Genomic DNA, 14070 nt, shown 5'->3' on the forward strand with positions numbered 1-14070 from the left:
CCGTCAGTTTGGCCCTCATAAATGACATGCTTGAGCACCTCACAGCGACATTTCTATCCCTTTCTTTCTTCTTCTTCACGGGGTCTTCTTCAGGCAAAAGGAAGAGACACAGGAAGAGAGTGATGGTGAGGGTGACAAGACAAGCACCAAGTTGTTACCTGTAAGCAGCAGATGAGGAGCGGCATGTGAGCAATGATGACTTTACTGGACGTCTTAGACTGCAGCTTCTCAGACAGTTTGGTGCACAGGTTCTCAGCTCCTGGAGGGAAAACGCAGAGAAACAAGTTGCAGTGATCAAAGCTAAAGACTAAAAAGGGATTGCTTCTTCTCGCCCATGGCCCAAAGTCTCACCCTGCTCTTCGGTAACAGCCCACACTCTGACCTAAAGTCTCACCCTGCTCTTCAGTAACAGCCCACACTCTGACCTAAAGTCTCACCCTGCTCTTCGGTAACAGCCCACACTCTGACCTAAAGTCTCACCCTGCTCTTCGGTAACAGCCCACACCATGACCTAAAGTCTCACCCTGCTCTTCGGTAACAGCCCACACTCTGACCTAAAGTCTCACCCTGCTCTTCGGTAACAGCCCACACCATGACCTAAAGTCTCACCCTGCTCTTCGGTAACAGCCCACACTCTGACCTAAAGTCTCACCCTGCTCTTCGGTAACAGCCCACACTCTGACCTAAAGTCTCACCCTGCTCTTCGGTAACAGCCCACACTCTGACCTAAAGTCTCACCCTGCTCTTCGGTAACAGCCCACACTATGACCTAAAGTCTCACCCTGCTCTTCGGTAACAGCCCACACCATGACCTAAAGTCTCACCCTGCTCTTCGGTAACAGCCCACACTATGACCTAAAGTCTCACCCTGCTCTTCGGTAACAGCCCACACCATGACCTAAAGTCTCACCCTGCTCTTCGGTAACAGCCCACACTATGACCTAAAGTCTCACCCTGCTCTTCGGTAACAGCCCACACTATGACCTAAAGTCTCACCCTGCTCTTCGGTAACAGCCCACACCATGACCTAAAGTCTCACCCTGCTCTTCGGTAACAGCCCACACCATGACGCAAAGTCTCACCCTGCTCTTCAGTAACAGCCCACACCATGACCTAAAGTCTCACCCTGCTCTTCGGTAACAGCCCACACTCTGACCTAAAGTCTCACCCTGCTCTTCGGTAACAGCCCACACCATGACCTAAAGTCTCACCCTGCTCTTCGGTAACAGCCCACACCATGACCCAAAGTCTCACCCTGCTCTTCGGTAACAGCCCACACCATGACCCAAAGTCTCACCCTGCTCTTCGGTAACAGCCCACACTCTGACCTAAAGTCTCACCCTGCTCTTCGGTAACAGCCCACACCATGGGGTTCACACATGACCCAAAGTCTCACCCTGCTCTTCGGTAACAGCCCACACCATGGCCCAAAGTCTCACCCTGCTCTTCGGTAACAGCCCACACCGTGACCCAAAGTCTCACCCTGCTCTTCGGTAACAGCCCACACCGTGACCCAAAGTCTCACCCTGCTCTTCGGTAACAGCCCACACCATGACCTAAAGTCTCACCCTGCTCTTCGGTAACAGCCCACACTCTGACCTAAAGTCTCACCCTGCTCTTCGGTAACAGCCCACACCATGGGGTTCACACATGACCCAAAGTCTCACCCTGCTCTTCGGTAACAGCCCACACCATGGCCCAAAGTCTCACCCTGCTCTTCGGTAACAGCCCACACCATGACCTAAAGTCTCACCCTGCTCTTCGGTAACAGCCCACACCATGACCTAAAGTCTCACCCTGCTCTTCGGTAACAGCCCACACCATGACCTAAAGTCTCACCCTGCTCTTCGGTAACAGCCCACACTCTGACCTAAAGTCTCACCCTGCTCTTCGGTAACAGCCCACACCATGACCTAAAGTCTCACCCTGCTCTTCAGTAACAGCCCACACCATGACCTAAAGTCTCACCCTGCTCTTCGGTAACAGCCCACACCATGACCTAAAGTCTCACCCTGCTCTTCGGTAACAGCCCACACCATGGGGTTCACACATGACCCAAAGTCTCACCCTGCTCTTCGGTAACAGCCCACACCATGGCCCAAAGTCTCACCCTGCTCTTCGGTAACAGCCCACACCATGACCTAAAGTCTCACCCTGCTCTTCGGTAACAGCCCACACCATGGGGTTCACACATGACCCAAAGTCTCACCCTGCTCTTCGGTAACAGCCCACACCATGGCCCAAAGTCTCACCCTGCTCTTCGGTAACAGCCCACACCATGGCCCAAAGTCTCACCCTGCTCTTCGGTAACAGCACACACCATGGCCCAAAGTCTCACCCTGCTCTTCGGTAACAGCCCACACCATGACCCAAAGTCTCACCCTGCTCTTCGGTAACAGCCCACACCATGACCCAAAGTCTCACCCTGCTCTTCGGTAACAGCCCACACCATGACCCAAAGTCTCACCCTGCTCTTCGGTAACAGCCCACACCATGACCCAAAGTCTCACCCTGCTCTTCGGTAACAGCCCACACCATGGCCCAAAGTCTCACCCTGCTCTTCGGTAACAGCCCACACCATGACCCAAAGTCTCACCCTGCTCTTCGGTAACAGCCCACACCATGGCCCAAAGTCTCACCCTGCTCTTCGGTAACAGCCCACACCATGACCCAAAGTCTCACCCTGCTCTTCGGTAACAGCCCACACTCTGACCTAAAGTCTCACCCTGCTCTTCGGTAACAGCCCACACCATGACCTAAAGTCTCACCCTGCTCTTCGGTAACAGCCCACACTCTGACCTAAAGTCTCACCCTGCTCTTCGGTAACAGCCCACACCATGACCTAAAGTCTCACCCTGCTCTTCGGTAACAGCCCACACTCTGACCTAAAGTCTCACCCTGCTCTTCGGTAACAGCCCACACCATGACCTAAAGTCTCACCCTGCTCTTCGGTAACAGCCCACACTCTGACCTAAAGTCTCACCCTGCTCTTCGGTAACAGCCCACACCATGACCTAAAGTCTCACCCTGCTCTTCGGTAACAGCCCACACCATGACCTAAAGTCTCACCCTGCTCTTCGGTAACAGCCCACACCATGACCTAAAGTCTCACCCTGCTCTTCGGTAACAGCCCACACCATGACCTAAAGTCTCACCCTGCTCTTCGGTAACAGCCCACACTCTGACCTAAAGTCTCACCCTGCTCTTCGGTAACAGCCCACACCATGACCTAAAGTCTCACCCTGCTCTTCGGTAACAGCCCACACTCTGACCTAAAGTCTCACCCTGCTCTTCGGTAACAGCCCACACCATGACCTAAAGTCTCACCCTGCTCTTCGGTAACAGCCCACACCATGACCTAAAGTCTCACCCTGCTCTTCGGTAACAGCCCACACCATGACCTAAAGTCTCACCCTGCTCTTCGGTAACAGCCCACACTCTGACCTAAAGTCTCACCCTGCTCTTCGGTAACAGCCCACACCATGACCTAAAGTCTCACCCTGCTCTTCGGTAACAGCCCACACCATGACCTAAAGTCTCACCCTGCTCTTCGGTAACAGCCCACACCGTGAGGTTCACACATGACCCAAAGTCTCACCCTGCTCTTCGGTAACAGCCCACACCATGAGGTCCACACAGGCAGCGTTGGCCTGACAGCGGAGCTTGAGTGGACTCAGTTCACTATGGAGATACTCCACATCATGCAGGATCCTCTGCAGCTCTGACTGGCTGCTGCTGAACTGCTCCAGGACAAAGTCGTGCACCTCCTTCACGTAGCCTGTCTGGAGGTCTGATGAGCACAGAGGACACGTCATTATTGGAATAATTCAGTGACATTTTTGAACAACGGTTAGTGAGTTTGAGATAGTCTTAAGAAAACATGAAGTACAGAGGTGTCCTTACCTTTCAGATTGTACAGGGTGTCTCTCAGCATTTTAAATATGGCTACATACAGAGGATCACTGAAGGTTTTGTAGTACAGGTGAATACCAGGGTTCAGCTGCAAAGACAGAAATCGATGTAACAATGAAACAATGAAAGTGTCCTAAAAATGTCTAATATACTTTTGTAGTCATGTAAGAAAACATACCTCTATAAGTTCCGCCAGAGTGTCATCCAGCGACTTCAAAAATGATTCAGATACCAACAGCTCAACCTATTCAAGAGAAGGAAAAAAAGTATTGCGTATATAGCAAACAAGCATAATAATAGACCAAGTGCGTAACAATACGATACGATATGATATGAAATACTTTATTAATCCCCCAGGGGGGGAACTGTGTGCCACCACACTGTACATATAGGACAGACAAACAATAGTACAACAATAGAAAATATATATATACATTGTCTCAAACAGTACAAAAAAGGGGAGAGCACAGCATCATGTGACAGCCTAACTAGGCTAATTCCTGGCTTAGTCATGGATGCCAAGCATGACAACAGTCCAGAATAGGCTACAGTGCAGCAACATCATTAACAGCAACAGTCAACAGGAATGATTAAAAAACCCTCACTGCAGCAGCAGGACTTTCTAAATCTGTCAGAAGAGCATCTAGGCATGACAAGCCGATCACTGAAGGAGCTCTCCAGCTCACTAAAAACAGCATGCATTGGGTGGTCCTCATTATGCCTGATCCTCCTGAGATTCTGACCCATCCTTTTTTCAAAGATCGTTTCGAGGGAGTCGGGCATCAAGCCAATGATGGATCCAGCCTTCCTGATCAGTGTATTGATCTTGTTTCTGTCATCAGTTCTTAACCCGCTCCCCCAACAGACAACAGCAACACACTTGCTAAAATACTTTTGGTAAAAGACATGGAGGAGTGACCTGCTAACATTAAAGCAGTGGTTCTCAAATGAGTCCATGGCACTTTGTCAGGGGGTCCGCGAAAGGTTTTCAGGGAAAGACAAATAAAAACTGTTGTTGTTTTTTCTTTTTTGCAAAAGCTTCATAGTTCAACGAAAATATTTTATGCTTTGAATCTAAAATGGTTCATGGATGACATTCTAATCTAACAAACCTATCAATTTAAAAGTCAAGCACGTTACCGTGGAAACAATTAAGCTTAGCCCAAAATCACAAATCGCAAATCAGAATGAGGAGGTCCTCATGAGGAGGTCCACCAGCTCAGTGGCCTTGTGGTTTGAGTGTCCGCCCTGAGACTGGGAGGTTGTGAGTTCGATCCCCGGCCGAGTCATACCAAAGACTATAAAAATAGGACCCATTTGCCTTCCTGCTTGGCACTCAGCATCATAGGGTTGGAATTGGGGGGTTAGATCACCAAATGATTCCCGAGCGCGGCGCTGCTGCCGCTCACTGCTCCCCCGGGGGATGGGTCAAATGCGGAGAACAAATTTTGCACACTCAGGTGTGTGACAATCGTTGGGACTTTACCTTTACTTTACCCCGGTATATTTTTGTATCTTGTAAGGGCTCCTTGGCTGAAAAACATTTGAGAACCTCATTTGAGAATTAAGGACCGGAGCTTCCTAAAAGAGAACAGCGTGTGTACTGATTTGATGTTAGTACCGCTCTTAAGCCTGACCAGCAGTCCAAGAGGCCACCTTGCATGTGGCCCACGTTTTAAATGCAGTGCTATTCTGCTGTTGCGGTTACTAACCATGTGAAGAAGCTGTCTGAGCATATCAAGAGGGACGTCCAACTCTCCAGTGCTGCAGCCAGTGAAGAGAGGGGACACAGAGAAGCTGGAGCTGATGGTGGAGAAGTAGTAGTCTGGGTCCACTGCACTGCCATCGGGGAGGTAGGAGCCTGAGGAGGGAGACATTATGAAAAGGGTAGTTTACAAAAAAATGTCGCCTGAAAGCCCAACAGGGTCAAGTGCATTCATTAAGACAGTGGTTCTCAACCCAGGGGTCGGGAGCCCCCGGGGGTCGCAAAATTATTTTGTGGGGTCACAGGATGATTGTTGAAAATGATTTTTCTCCCATGATGATTAAATTTCCCATACCAATAATTTAATGTCGTATATATAAAGCTATATAAACTATAAACTATATATATACGGTAAACTGTATAAAACAGATTTCAGTGAGTGAGTGAAATCAGTATGTGAAAGCGTGGACATGGAGGTTGTGTCCTCCGGTGCAAACCGTGGCACACACACGTGCTTGCTAGCTAGCTACTGCAATGAAGTGGCTGAATATGGAGCAGTGGCTTCTAAAAAGATTCAGACCAAAAAGAGATATGTGAAGGTGGGCCAACTAAAATTATCGTTAATATCGTTAAATGAAAAACGTGCCACAGACCGACGATTCAGACAGATTCCCTGGCCTCCATAACCTGACTCTGGGCGGTATCTGGCAGTATTCAGCTAATCAGCTTGTAAAAGCAGTCACGTCGCCTCCACAATGAATTGGGCTCTTGAATACAATTTAAAATTGTAATTAAAGCCAAATTGATTGAGTTGTTTTGTATATTTTCGGTCAGGTGTGTACTTCTTCTGGTAGTCGTCATGTGGGATAGTAAGCCCTGGGAAAAAAGGGAGCAGAGAAGTGCGTGTTTGCAGCAGAGGATTACTCAATGCTATGAAGTCTGCCTCCATGCGTAAATACACGGCTAGCTGCTGTGTGCGCCTGGGTAGACAGCAGTGCCAACTGGGCAGCGAGTCAAACTGAAGCTCGAATGGTCGCGAACCCCCAGCCTAAGACACTTCAAGCTTTATTACATCAAATGTCCCACTAATACAGGTTTTCTGTTACCCAGGAAAGCAGCAGGGGGCAGCAGCAGCAGCATCGCCTTTTAAGCTTTTAGATCGCACACTCAACCCCGTTCAGTTTCTCCGCGGCTGTAGGGGCTCTCTTCCCGCTCCCTTCTCCCTTCTCCCACGGCTGTCCAGGCCAAGTGTCAAGCCAGCCAAAACGAAATGGAAACTTCCGGGTAAAACTTTCAAAATAATGTCATTTAAATAAGTAAATGGCCTTACTGATGCACGTTGGGGGAGAAAAAGGTGTTTTAACAAATGAAGCAGCAAACATTGTATCAAAATACTCATTGTGATGTTAAGATTACATATGGAGTGAAACTTTGGCTGTAAAGCATTACTGAAAATGTTAACGTTACAACAAGGGTTTTATTTTGAAAGAGCTAAAGCGGACAACCTACTTACATTCTGGCTGACTTGACGCAGTCTATGGCCTGGACTGTGCGGGCGGCACTTGTGAATGAGAGACAGCATATCTGTTTCGAAAGTCAAATTTCGGCCCGTGGGAATCACTGAATTACTGACTCACGCTGGAAAAGGGACGGCAAATCAAGAAGAGGAGAAGCAGGGTCGGAAAATAACGCATTGGACCACCGCCAAGATTTATATCACCATGGCGTGCAGAGCCGTCGCGTTAGAACCCGCCTCACTTGCAGGGTCGCTCGATCGGCTCAACGGCCCGGCAACTTTTAGACTGAAGAAAATGACAGTAGTTTGTGGATATTAGTGGGATTTTTGGCCAGTCTAAAAGGGGCTTTTCACTTACCTTCAAAGTACTGTGCAGAGTTGTCACCAGGTGAGCTGGGGGTCAGAGGTGCCCTCTCTGGACTGACCTGCAAACACATAGGAACAAGTATGAATAAATATGTAAAAATACACAGCGATGCAGCCTCCCTTTCCATGCAACTACTCCTATAGGCCATTGCTGAACTTACTTTGTTTTCATCATTAAACATAGTAAACTAGAGCAGTGGTTCTCAAATGGGGGTCCGTGGCACTTTGCCAGGGGGTCCGTGAAAGGTTTTCAGGTAAAAAAAAAAAAAAAAAAAAACGTTTTTTTTATTTTATTTTTTTATTCAAAAAAAATGCTACATGTTACTTATTCCTTCTCAAACTACTTCCTACATGGTGCTAGTCTATCAACATATCTTGGCTGTCATTGATTGTGTTGCATAGTGGTTTTCTGTACTGTTGACAAATTGTGATATTGCAAGTCGCTTTGGACAAAACAAAAGCGTCTGCTAAATGACGTAATGTAAATGTAATGTAATAAAAAAAAATATATAGATATATTTTTTTTTGCAAAATCTTCATAGTTCAACGAAAATAGTTTATGCTTTAAATCTAAAATGGTTCATGGATTACATTCAAATAACAAACCTATCAAATTAAAAGTCAAGCACGTTACCGTGGAAACAATTAAGCTTAGCCCAAAATCACAAATCAGAATGAGGGGGTCCCCGGTATATTTTCTATCTTGTAAGGGGTCCTTGGCTGAAAAACATTTGAGAACCTCTGAACTAGAGAGCATCATTTGTTTGAATGAGGTAAATGAATGACCTGTGATAAACTGGACACAGAGGAGCCTTTCCGCCTCACAGTGTCTCCCTGACACACTGTGAGGAAAGAGCTTGGCAGGATGGAGCGGAAGTCATTGAAGGAGCGTCGGCGGGCTGCATCACCATCCTCCCCCGTAGGCAGCAGAGGAGCGACTGGCCGAGGGAACAGCTTGGACAGCAACGGCTCCTCCGTGTTGCTGTATCGGCCAAACGCCCGGGCAACACCAAGCAGGCTGGGCACTGTGTACCTACAGAGGTATTCTGTAAGGAAGGGGACAGGGACAGGGGATCAGGCTGGGCAGTGTGTACCTACAGAGGTATTCTGTAAGGAAGGGGACAGGGGATCAGGCTGGGCAGTGTGTACCTACAGATGTATTCTGTAAGGAAGGGGACAGGGACAGGGGATCAGGCTGGGCAGTGTGTACCTACAGATGTATTCTGTAAGGAAGGGGACAGGGGATCAGGCTGGGCACTGTGTACCTACAGAGGTATTCTGTAAGGAAGGGGACAGGGACAGGGGATCAGGCTGGGCAGTGTGTACCTACAGAGGTATTCTGTAAGGAAGGGGACAGGGACAGGGGATCAGGCTGGGCACTGTGTCCCTACAGATGTATTCTGTAAGGAAGGGGACAGGGACAGGGGATCAGGCTGGGCAGTGTGTACCTACAGATGTATTCTGTAAGGAAGGGGACAGGGACAGGGGATCAGGCTGGGCAGTGTGTACCTACAGATGTATTCTGTAAGGAAGGGGACAGGGACAGGGGATCAGGCTGGGCAGTGTGTACCTACAGATGTATTCTGTAAGGAAGGGGACAGGGACAGGGGATCAGGCTGGGCACTGTGTACCTACAGATGTATTCTGTAAGGAAGGGGACAGGGACAGGGGATCAGGCTGGGCAGTGTGTACCTACAGATGTATTCTGTAAAGAAGGGGACAGGGACAGGGGATCAGGCTGGGCAGTGTGTACCTACAGATGTATTCTGTAAAGAAGGGGACAGGGACAGGGGATCAGGCTGGGCAGTGTGTACCTACAGATGTATTCTGTAAGGAAGGGGACAGGGACAGGGGATCAGGCTGGGCACTGTGTACCTACAGATGTATTCTGTAAGGAAGGGGACAGGGACAGGGGATCAGGCTGGGCACTGTGTCCCTACAGAGGTATTCTGTAAGGAAGGGGACAGGGACAGGGGATCAGGCTGGGCAGTGTGTACCTACAGATGTATTCTGTAAGGAAGGGGACGGGGACAGGGGATCAGGCTGGGCACTGTGTACCTACAGATGTATTCTGTAAGGAAGGGGACAGGGACAGCGGCTCAGATGGAAATGAAAACACACACACTGTCTGACAAACGGTCACAATGCCAAGCTCAAGGGTTCAAAACGGGAAACCTGAAGCCAACCCGTGACGTCACCATGGCTACGTCCATATTTTTATAGTGTATGGTTGGTACCTTTATCATGAGCCTCTGGAGTCTTGCAGATATTTTTATACAGTGTATGGTTGGTACCTTTATCATGAGCCTCTGGAGTCTTGCAGATATTTTTATACAGTGTATGGTTGGTACCTTTATCATGAGCCTCTGGAGTCTTGCAGATATTTTTATACAGTGTATGGTTGTACCTTTATCATGAGCCTCTGGAGTCTTGCAGATATTTTTATACAGTGTATGGTTGGTACCTTTATCATGAGCCTCTGGAGTATTGCAGATATTTTTATACAGTGTATGGTTGTACCTTTATCATGAGCCTCTGAAGTCTTGCAGATATTTTTATACAGTGTATGGTTGGTACCTTTATCATGAGCCTCTGGAGTATTGCAGATATTTTTATACAGTGTATGGTTGGTACCTTTATCATGAGCCTCTGGAGTCTTGCAGATATTTTTATACAGTGTATGGTTGGTACCTTTATCATGAGCCTCTGGAGTCTTGCAGATATTTTTATACAGTGTATGGTTGGTACCTTTATCATGAGCCTCTGGAGTATTGCAGATATTTTTATACAGTGTATGGTTGGTACCTTTATCATGAGCCTCTGGAGTATTGCAGATATTTTTATACAGTGTATGGTTGGTACCTTTATCATGAGCCTCTGGAGTCTTGCAGATATTTTTATACAGTGTATGGTTGGTACCTTTATCATGAGCCTCTGGAGTATTGCAGATATTTTTATACAGTGTATGGTTGGTACCTTTATCATGGGCCTCTGGAGTATTGCAGATATTTTTATACAGTGTATGGTTGGTACCTTTATCATGGGCCTCTGGAGTCTTGCAGAGGTCTTGCAGCACCTGCATGATATCCATGACCGCCTCCAGGATCTGACAAAGATGACGCATCAATACATGATACCCTAATTCAACAAACCATATGAGCAACATTATCTTTGTGTCATCTCCACCACAAGCACACTCTCTCTCTCCTCTCACTCTCACACACACACACACACACATTCACACACACACTCTGACACACTGACACACACACACACACACACACACACACACACACACACACACCTGTCCTCGTAAGGTCTCATCACGCTGGGCAACATCTGACAGCAGCGTCACGAGACAAAAGCTGAAGTTCTCTGCTACAGGAAGTGTGCCTGCAAGACAGAAAGTTTAACAACCATTATGAAACAGTTACAGTACCATACATTCTTATTATACTATATCCACGCTATGAATTTATTTATTATATAGTAAGCTTTAAGAAACACTGATAATGTAATAACAGACATATCTTTACCCCTTCCTTTGCGTTCTGAGCTTTCTTCAATCCATTGAACTCTCGGAAGTCCCTTAAGCAACCCAAGGAGGTAGGGAACAATTGCGTCTTTGTGCTGCAACAGAAGTATTATATACCATGTTAGCAAAAGCCAAAGCAATGCCACAGGTGACCACTGCTGATCTCAGCGTAGATTCACTGTGAGCAGAGCATGGGTAAGTAGGCACAAGCTCTATACCTGCAGCTCAGACTCGACGAGAAAAATGCCCAGTGCAATGACGGCGTCTCTCCTCCTCTCATCAAGCTGGAAGACTCCTCTGAAGTCCACAGGGCACATGCATTGTAACTTCTGGACCTGTAGAAGGACAACAGTCAAGTTATATGTTCCATCAGCACTAATGGTTAATTTCAAACTGAGCTCTACTTCCTATAGTGAAGACGCTTAAGAGATGTTATATAGAACGAACCAAATGTAATTTGCGCTCTTGATGACGAAATGCTTTTGATTGTGCTCTAATAAAGACATGGGCTTTATCTATTACTTCAAAAAGCAATTGGGAGACTAGACTACCATCTACTTCAAAGTACAGAATCAATCTGTGCCCCACTGGGAATGCAGACCTATCATTTCCCTTAGGTTCCATCAGAGGTAATGATTTTGGCTAGTAGGCTAATGTTCTTTCCAGGCATGGAGCCAAACACAACCTGCATCTCGCATTAATTAGCCTGACACTAGCAAAGTCCAGTGAAAACCAAAGAAGCCGACCTCAAAGCCCTGAGAGGGATTCAAGCCCGTTTTAAACGTTAGCATTACACACAAAAAGGAGATTTCAGCTGGAGTTTACAGTCACAAGTCAGACCACGTGTTCTCAATCTGATACAGTGCTTTTCCGAAAACCTCACCTATGCTGTGAAACTACAGCACTGGAGGTTCATATTATTATTGCTGTTATTATTATAACTACATTCATATTAGCATGTTTCTTGTCAGTCCATTACATAAATGTGTCACAATAGTTCCTACAAATGATATCAATTGCTTGGTGGAGGACACCTGTTTAAGTGCCTTATCAGGGCCTCTGCCGAATAGGCTGCTCAGTCATTTGTAAGAGAAATCAAGTTTCAATGCACTGTAATGATGACCTCTGTTGATAAACTGTACATGGACCGTGTCACTTGTTTTTGACTGAATGGAAGGAGATACTAAGCAAAACAAATTTAAAATAGATGTCAAACTGCTTTTTCAATGAATAAATGTGAAGTCATGTTATCCAGATAGCAAAATTATATGAGTACTATGAACTATAAATAGACACAAGTTATCCTTAAATTAACTTGAGTTAGTAATGGCTCATCCATACAAACGAATTACACAACTGTGTAACTGCTTTTTATCTTTCTATATTGTTTGTCTTCTGATTATTGATGTGGCCGCTACGCTGCATACTAAGTCAAATTACTCATATGTAATCCTACTGTGGCAATAAAAGTGATTCTGATTCTGAGTGTAAAATCACATTGTTAATGTTAGCTTACTAGCTGTTAGCTAACCATAATTCACTATCACGTTCATCTTATTGTCCCATATGGAGATATTTCTTGTTGCAGCCAGGGTTGAAAACAACAACAATACACACAAAACACACAACTAAGCATGGAAGTGGTAGAATCTGTAAAAGCACAGCAGGGCAAAAGGAGCTGATCTCTGTGAAAGGGGCAGACCAAGTGTGCCACTCAGCAAATCAATAGTGGCTCAGACAAAGGAGACTGTGGACCTCAAAGATGTCCAATTTTGAACAGACGGTAATAAATAATAACAACTAATAGTAAAAACTACTTTCATATAATTACTAGTATTCCATTACTTTTATATAATTTCTCTATAACAGTTTAAGTGCCGTCGCTGAACCCCGACCCTTAAGGTAAATTGACCAATCCCTGCCCAGCCCTCCGACAAACTCACTGAGGTAATGGATTTCTTGTATGTTCCAATTACACAGCTGAAAATGTTGTTTATTTATTTTTATTTTTGTTCTAATTAGACTGCTGATCTGATTTTCTATTATTATGCATTTATCATTTCGGGAAAAGGGAAATAAATTGTACACGACTGATTTATCATAGCATATGATTCAATCTAGAAAATGTATTAATCCTAACAAATGAATGTGGCTAACACTATTACTGTCATAAGGATTACTTGGAAATGTAATCATCTATAATGGGATCAAAGTAAGAGATCCTTGCCACAAGCTTGCCTGTTGGGAACACATGAAGTGATGAATTAATACTGACAAACATTATGTGCATGTTCTGGTCCTCTTAGCCATGGAAAGATTAATACATCTGGATTTCTTGGAAAGTTAAGAATGCCTCTACTAGAACAATGTTATGAGTTAGTCCATGCCTACAAATGCTGCCAATAAGAGCAGACAACTGGAATAGAAGGGATATGGGTGGTGTTGGCTGTGATGATAAAGACACAGCACTGCTATGCTTAGTGAGGCACCACCTAATCCTCTTTTTGAGCCAGGAAAAACCCTGCTATGGTGATTGAAAATAATGTCCTTGACAACAAGATTTCAAGCAATATAAATGGTATGGTCTGTAGTATCAAGGCTGCACTTTTACATTAAACGCCATCTGCCATTAACATATGGTCATTATTGTCAAATTGCACAAACAATATTTTGTATAAATATAATAATAAAATACAAATAATGGTAATATTATTATGAGTGTAGCTATCAGCAAACGATTACACCAAGTGCTGAGAATGGTGAATAACGTTAACTTCTGCTCGGCCATATTACGACGTAGTTCACTGATCAACACTGCATTATTTATAAGAGAAGTGGATAGTGTAACGTTAGCCAGGAGGTTAGCAATGCTAGCTGCGTTTCATTAACTAACGTTACACTCTAAAAACGACAATCTAACTCATGTGTTATTCCGAATCAAATACTTTAGCATCAGAGACCAAACCAACAGAAGGAAAGCAGGTTAGCGCCAGGCCGAATGTCAAAGGCTAACGAGTTGACAGCTCCCCCTAGCTA

At 45.7% G+C, this 14070-nt stretch overlaps 1 protein-coding gene across 3 annotated transcripts in view; it reads right to left on the bottom strand.

Annotated features, from left to right (window-relative positions):
• pi4kaa (phosphatidylinositol 4-kinase, catalytic, alpha a) overlaps positions 1 to 11366 on the bottom strand; it is a 69260-nt gene extending 57894 nt beyond the window's left edge. For 2 of the 3 annotated variants that reach the window (XM_083638979.1, XM_083638977.1), the window contains exons 1-11: positions 11253 to 11366; positions 11036 to 11129; positions 10804 to 10892; positions 10533 to 10605; positions 8286 to 8545; positions 7492 to 7558; positions 5625 to 5773; positions 4091 to 4156; positions 3904 to 4000; positions 3599 to 3790; positions 159 to 259 (exon numbers count right to left, since the gene is read on the bottom strand). In XM_083638979.1, the coding sequence (XP_083495105.1) occupies positions 159 to 259; positions 3599 to 3790; positions 3904 to 4000; positions 4091 to 4156; positions 5625 to 5773; positions 7492 to 7558; positions 8286 to 8545; positions 10533 to 10605; positions 10804 to 10892; positions 11036 to 11129; positions 11253 to 11351 (1287 nt within the window). In that variant the 5' untranslated portion in view covers positions 11352 to 11366. The remainder of the gene's footprint in view (positions 1 to 158; positions 260 to 3598; positions 3791 to 3903; positions 4001 to 4090; positions 4157 to 5624; positions 5774 to 7491; positions 7559 to 8285; positions 8546 to 10532; positions 10606 to 10803; positions 10893 to 11035; positions 11130 to 11252) is intronic. The other variant, XM_083638978.1, reaches the window with a different exon arrangement.
• Positions 11367 to 14070: the final 2704 nt, after the last annotated feature.

This window comes from Poromitra crassiceps (assembly GCF_964638095.1).
Source record: "Poromitra crassiceps genome assembly, chromosome: 6".
Taxonomy (NCBI): domain Eukaryota; kingdom Metazoa; phylum Chordata; class Actinopteri; order Beryciformes; family Melamphaidae; genus Poromitra; species Poromitra crassiceps.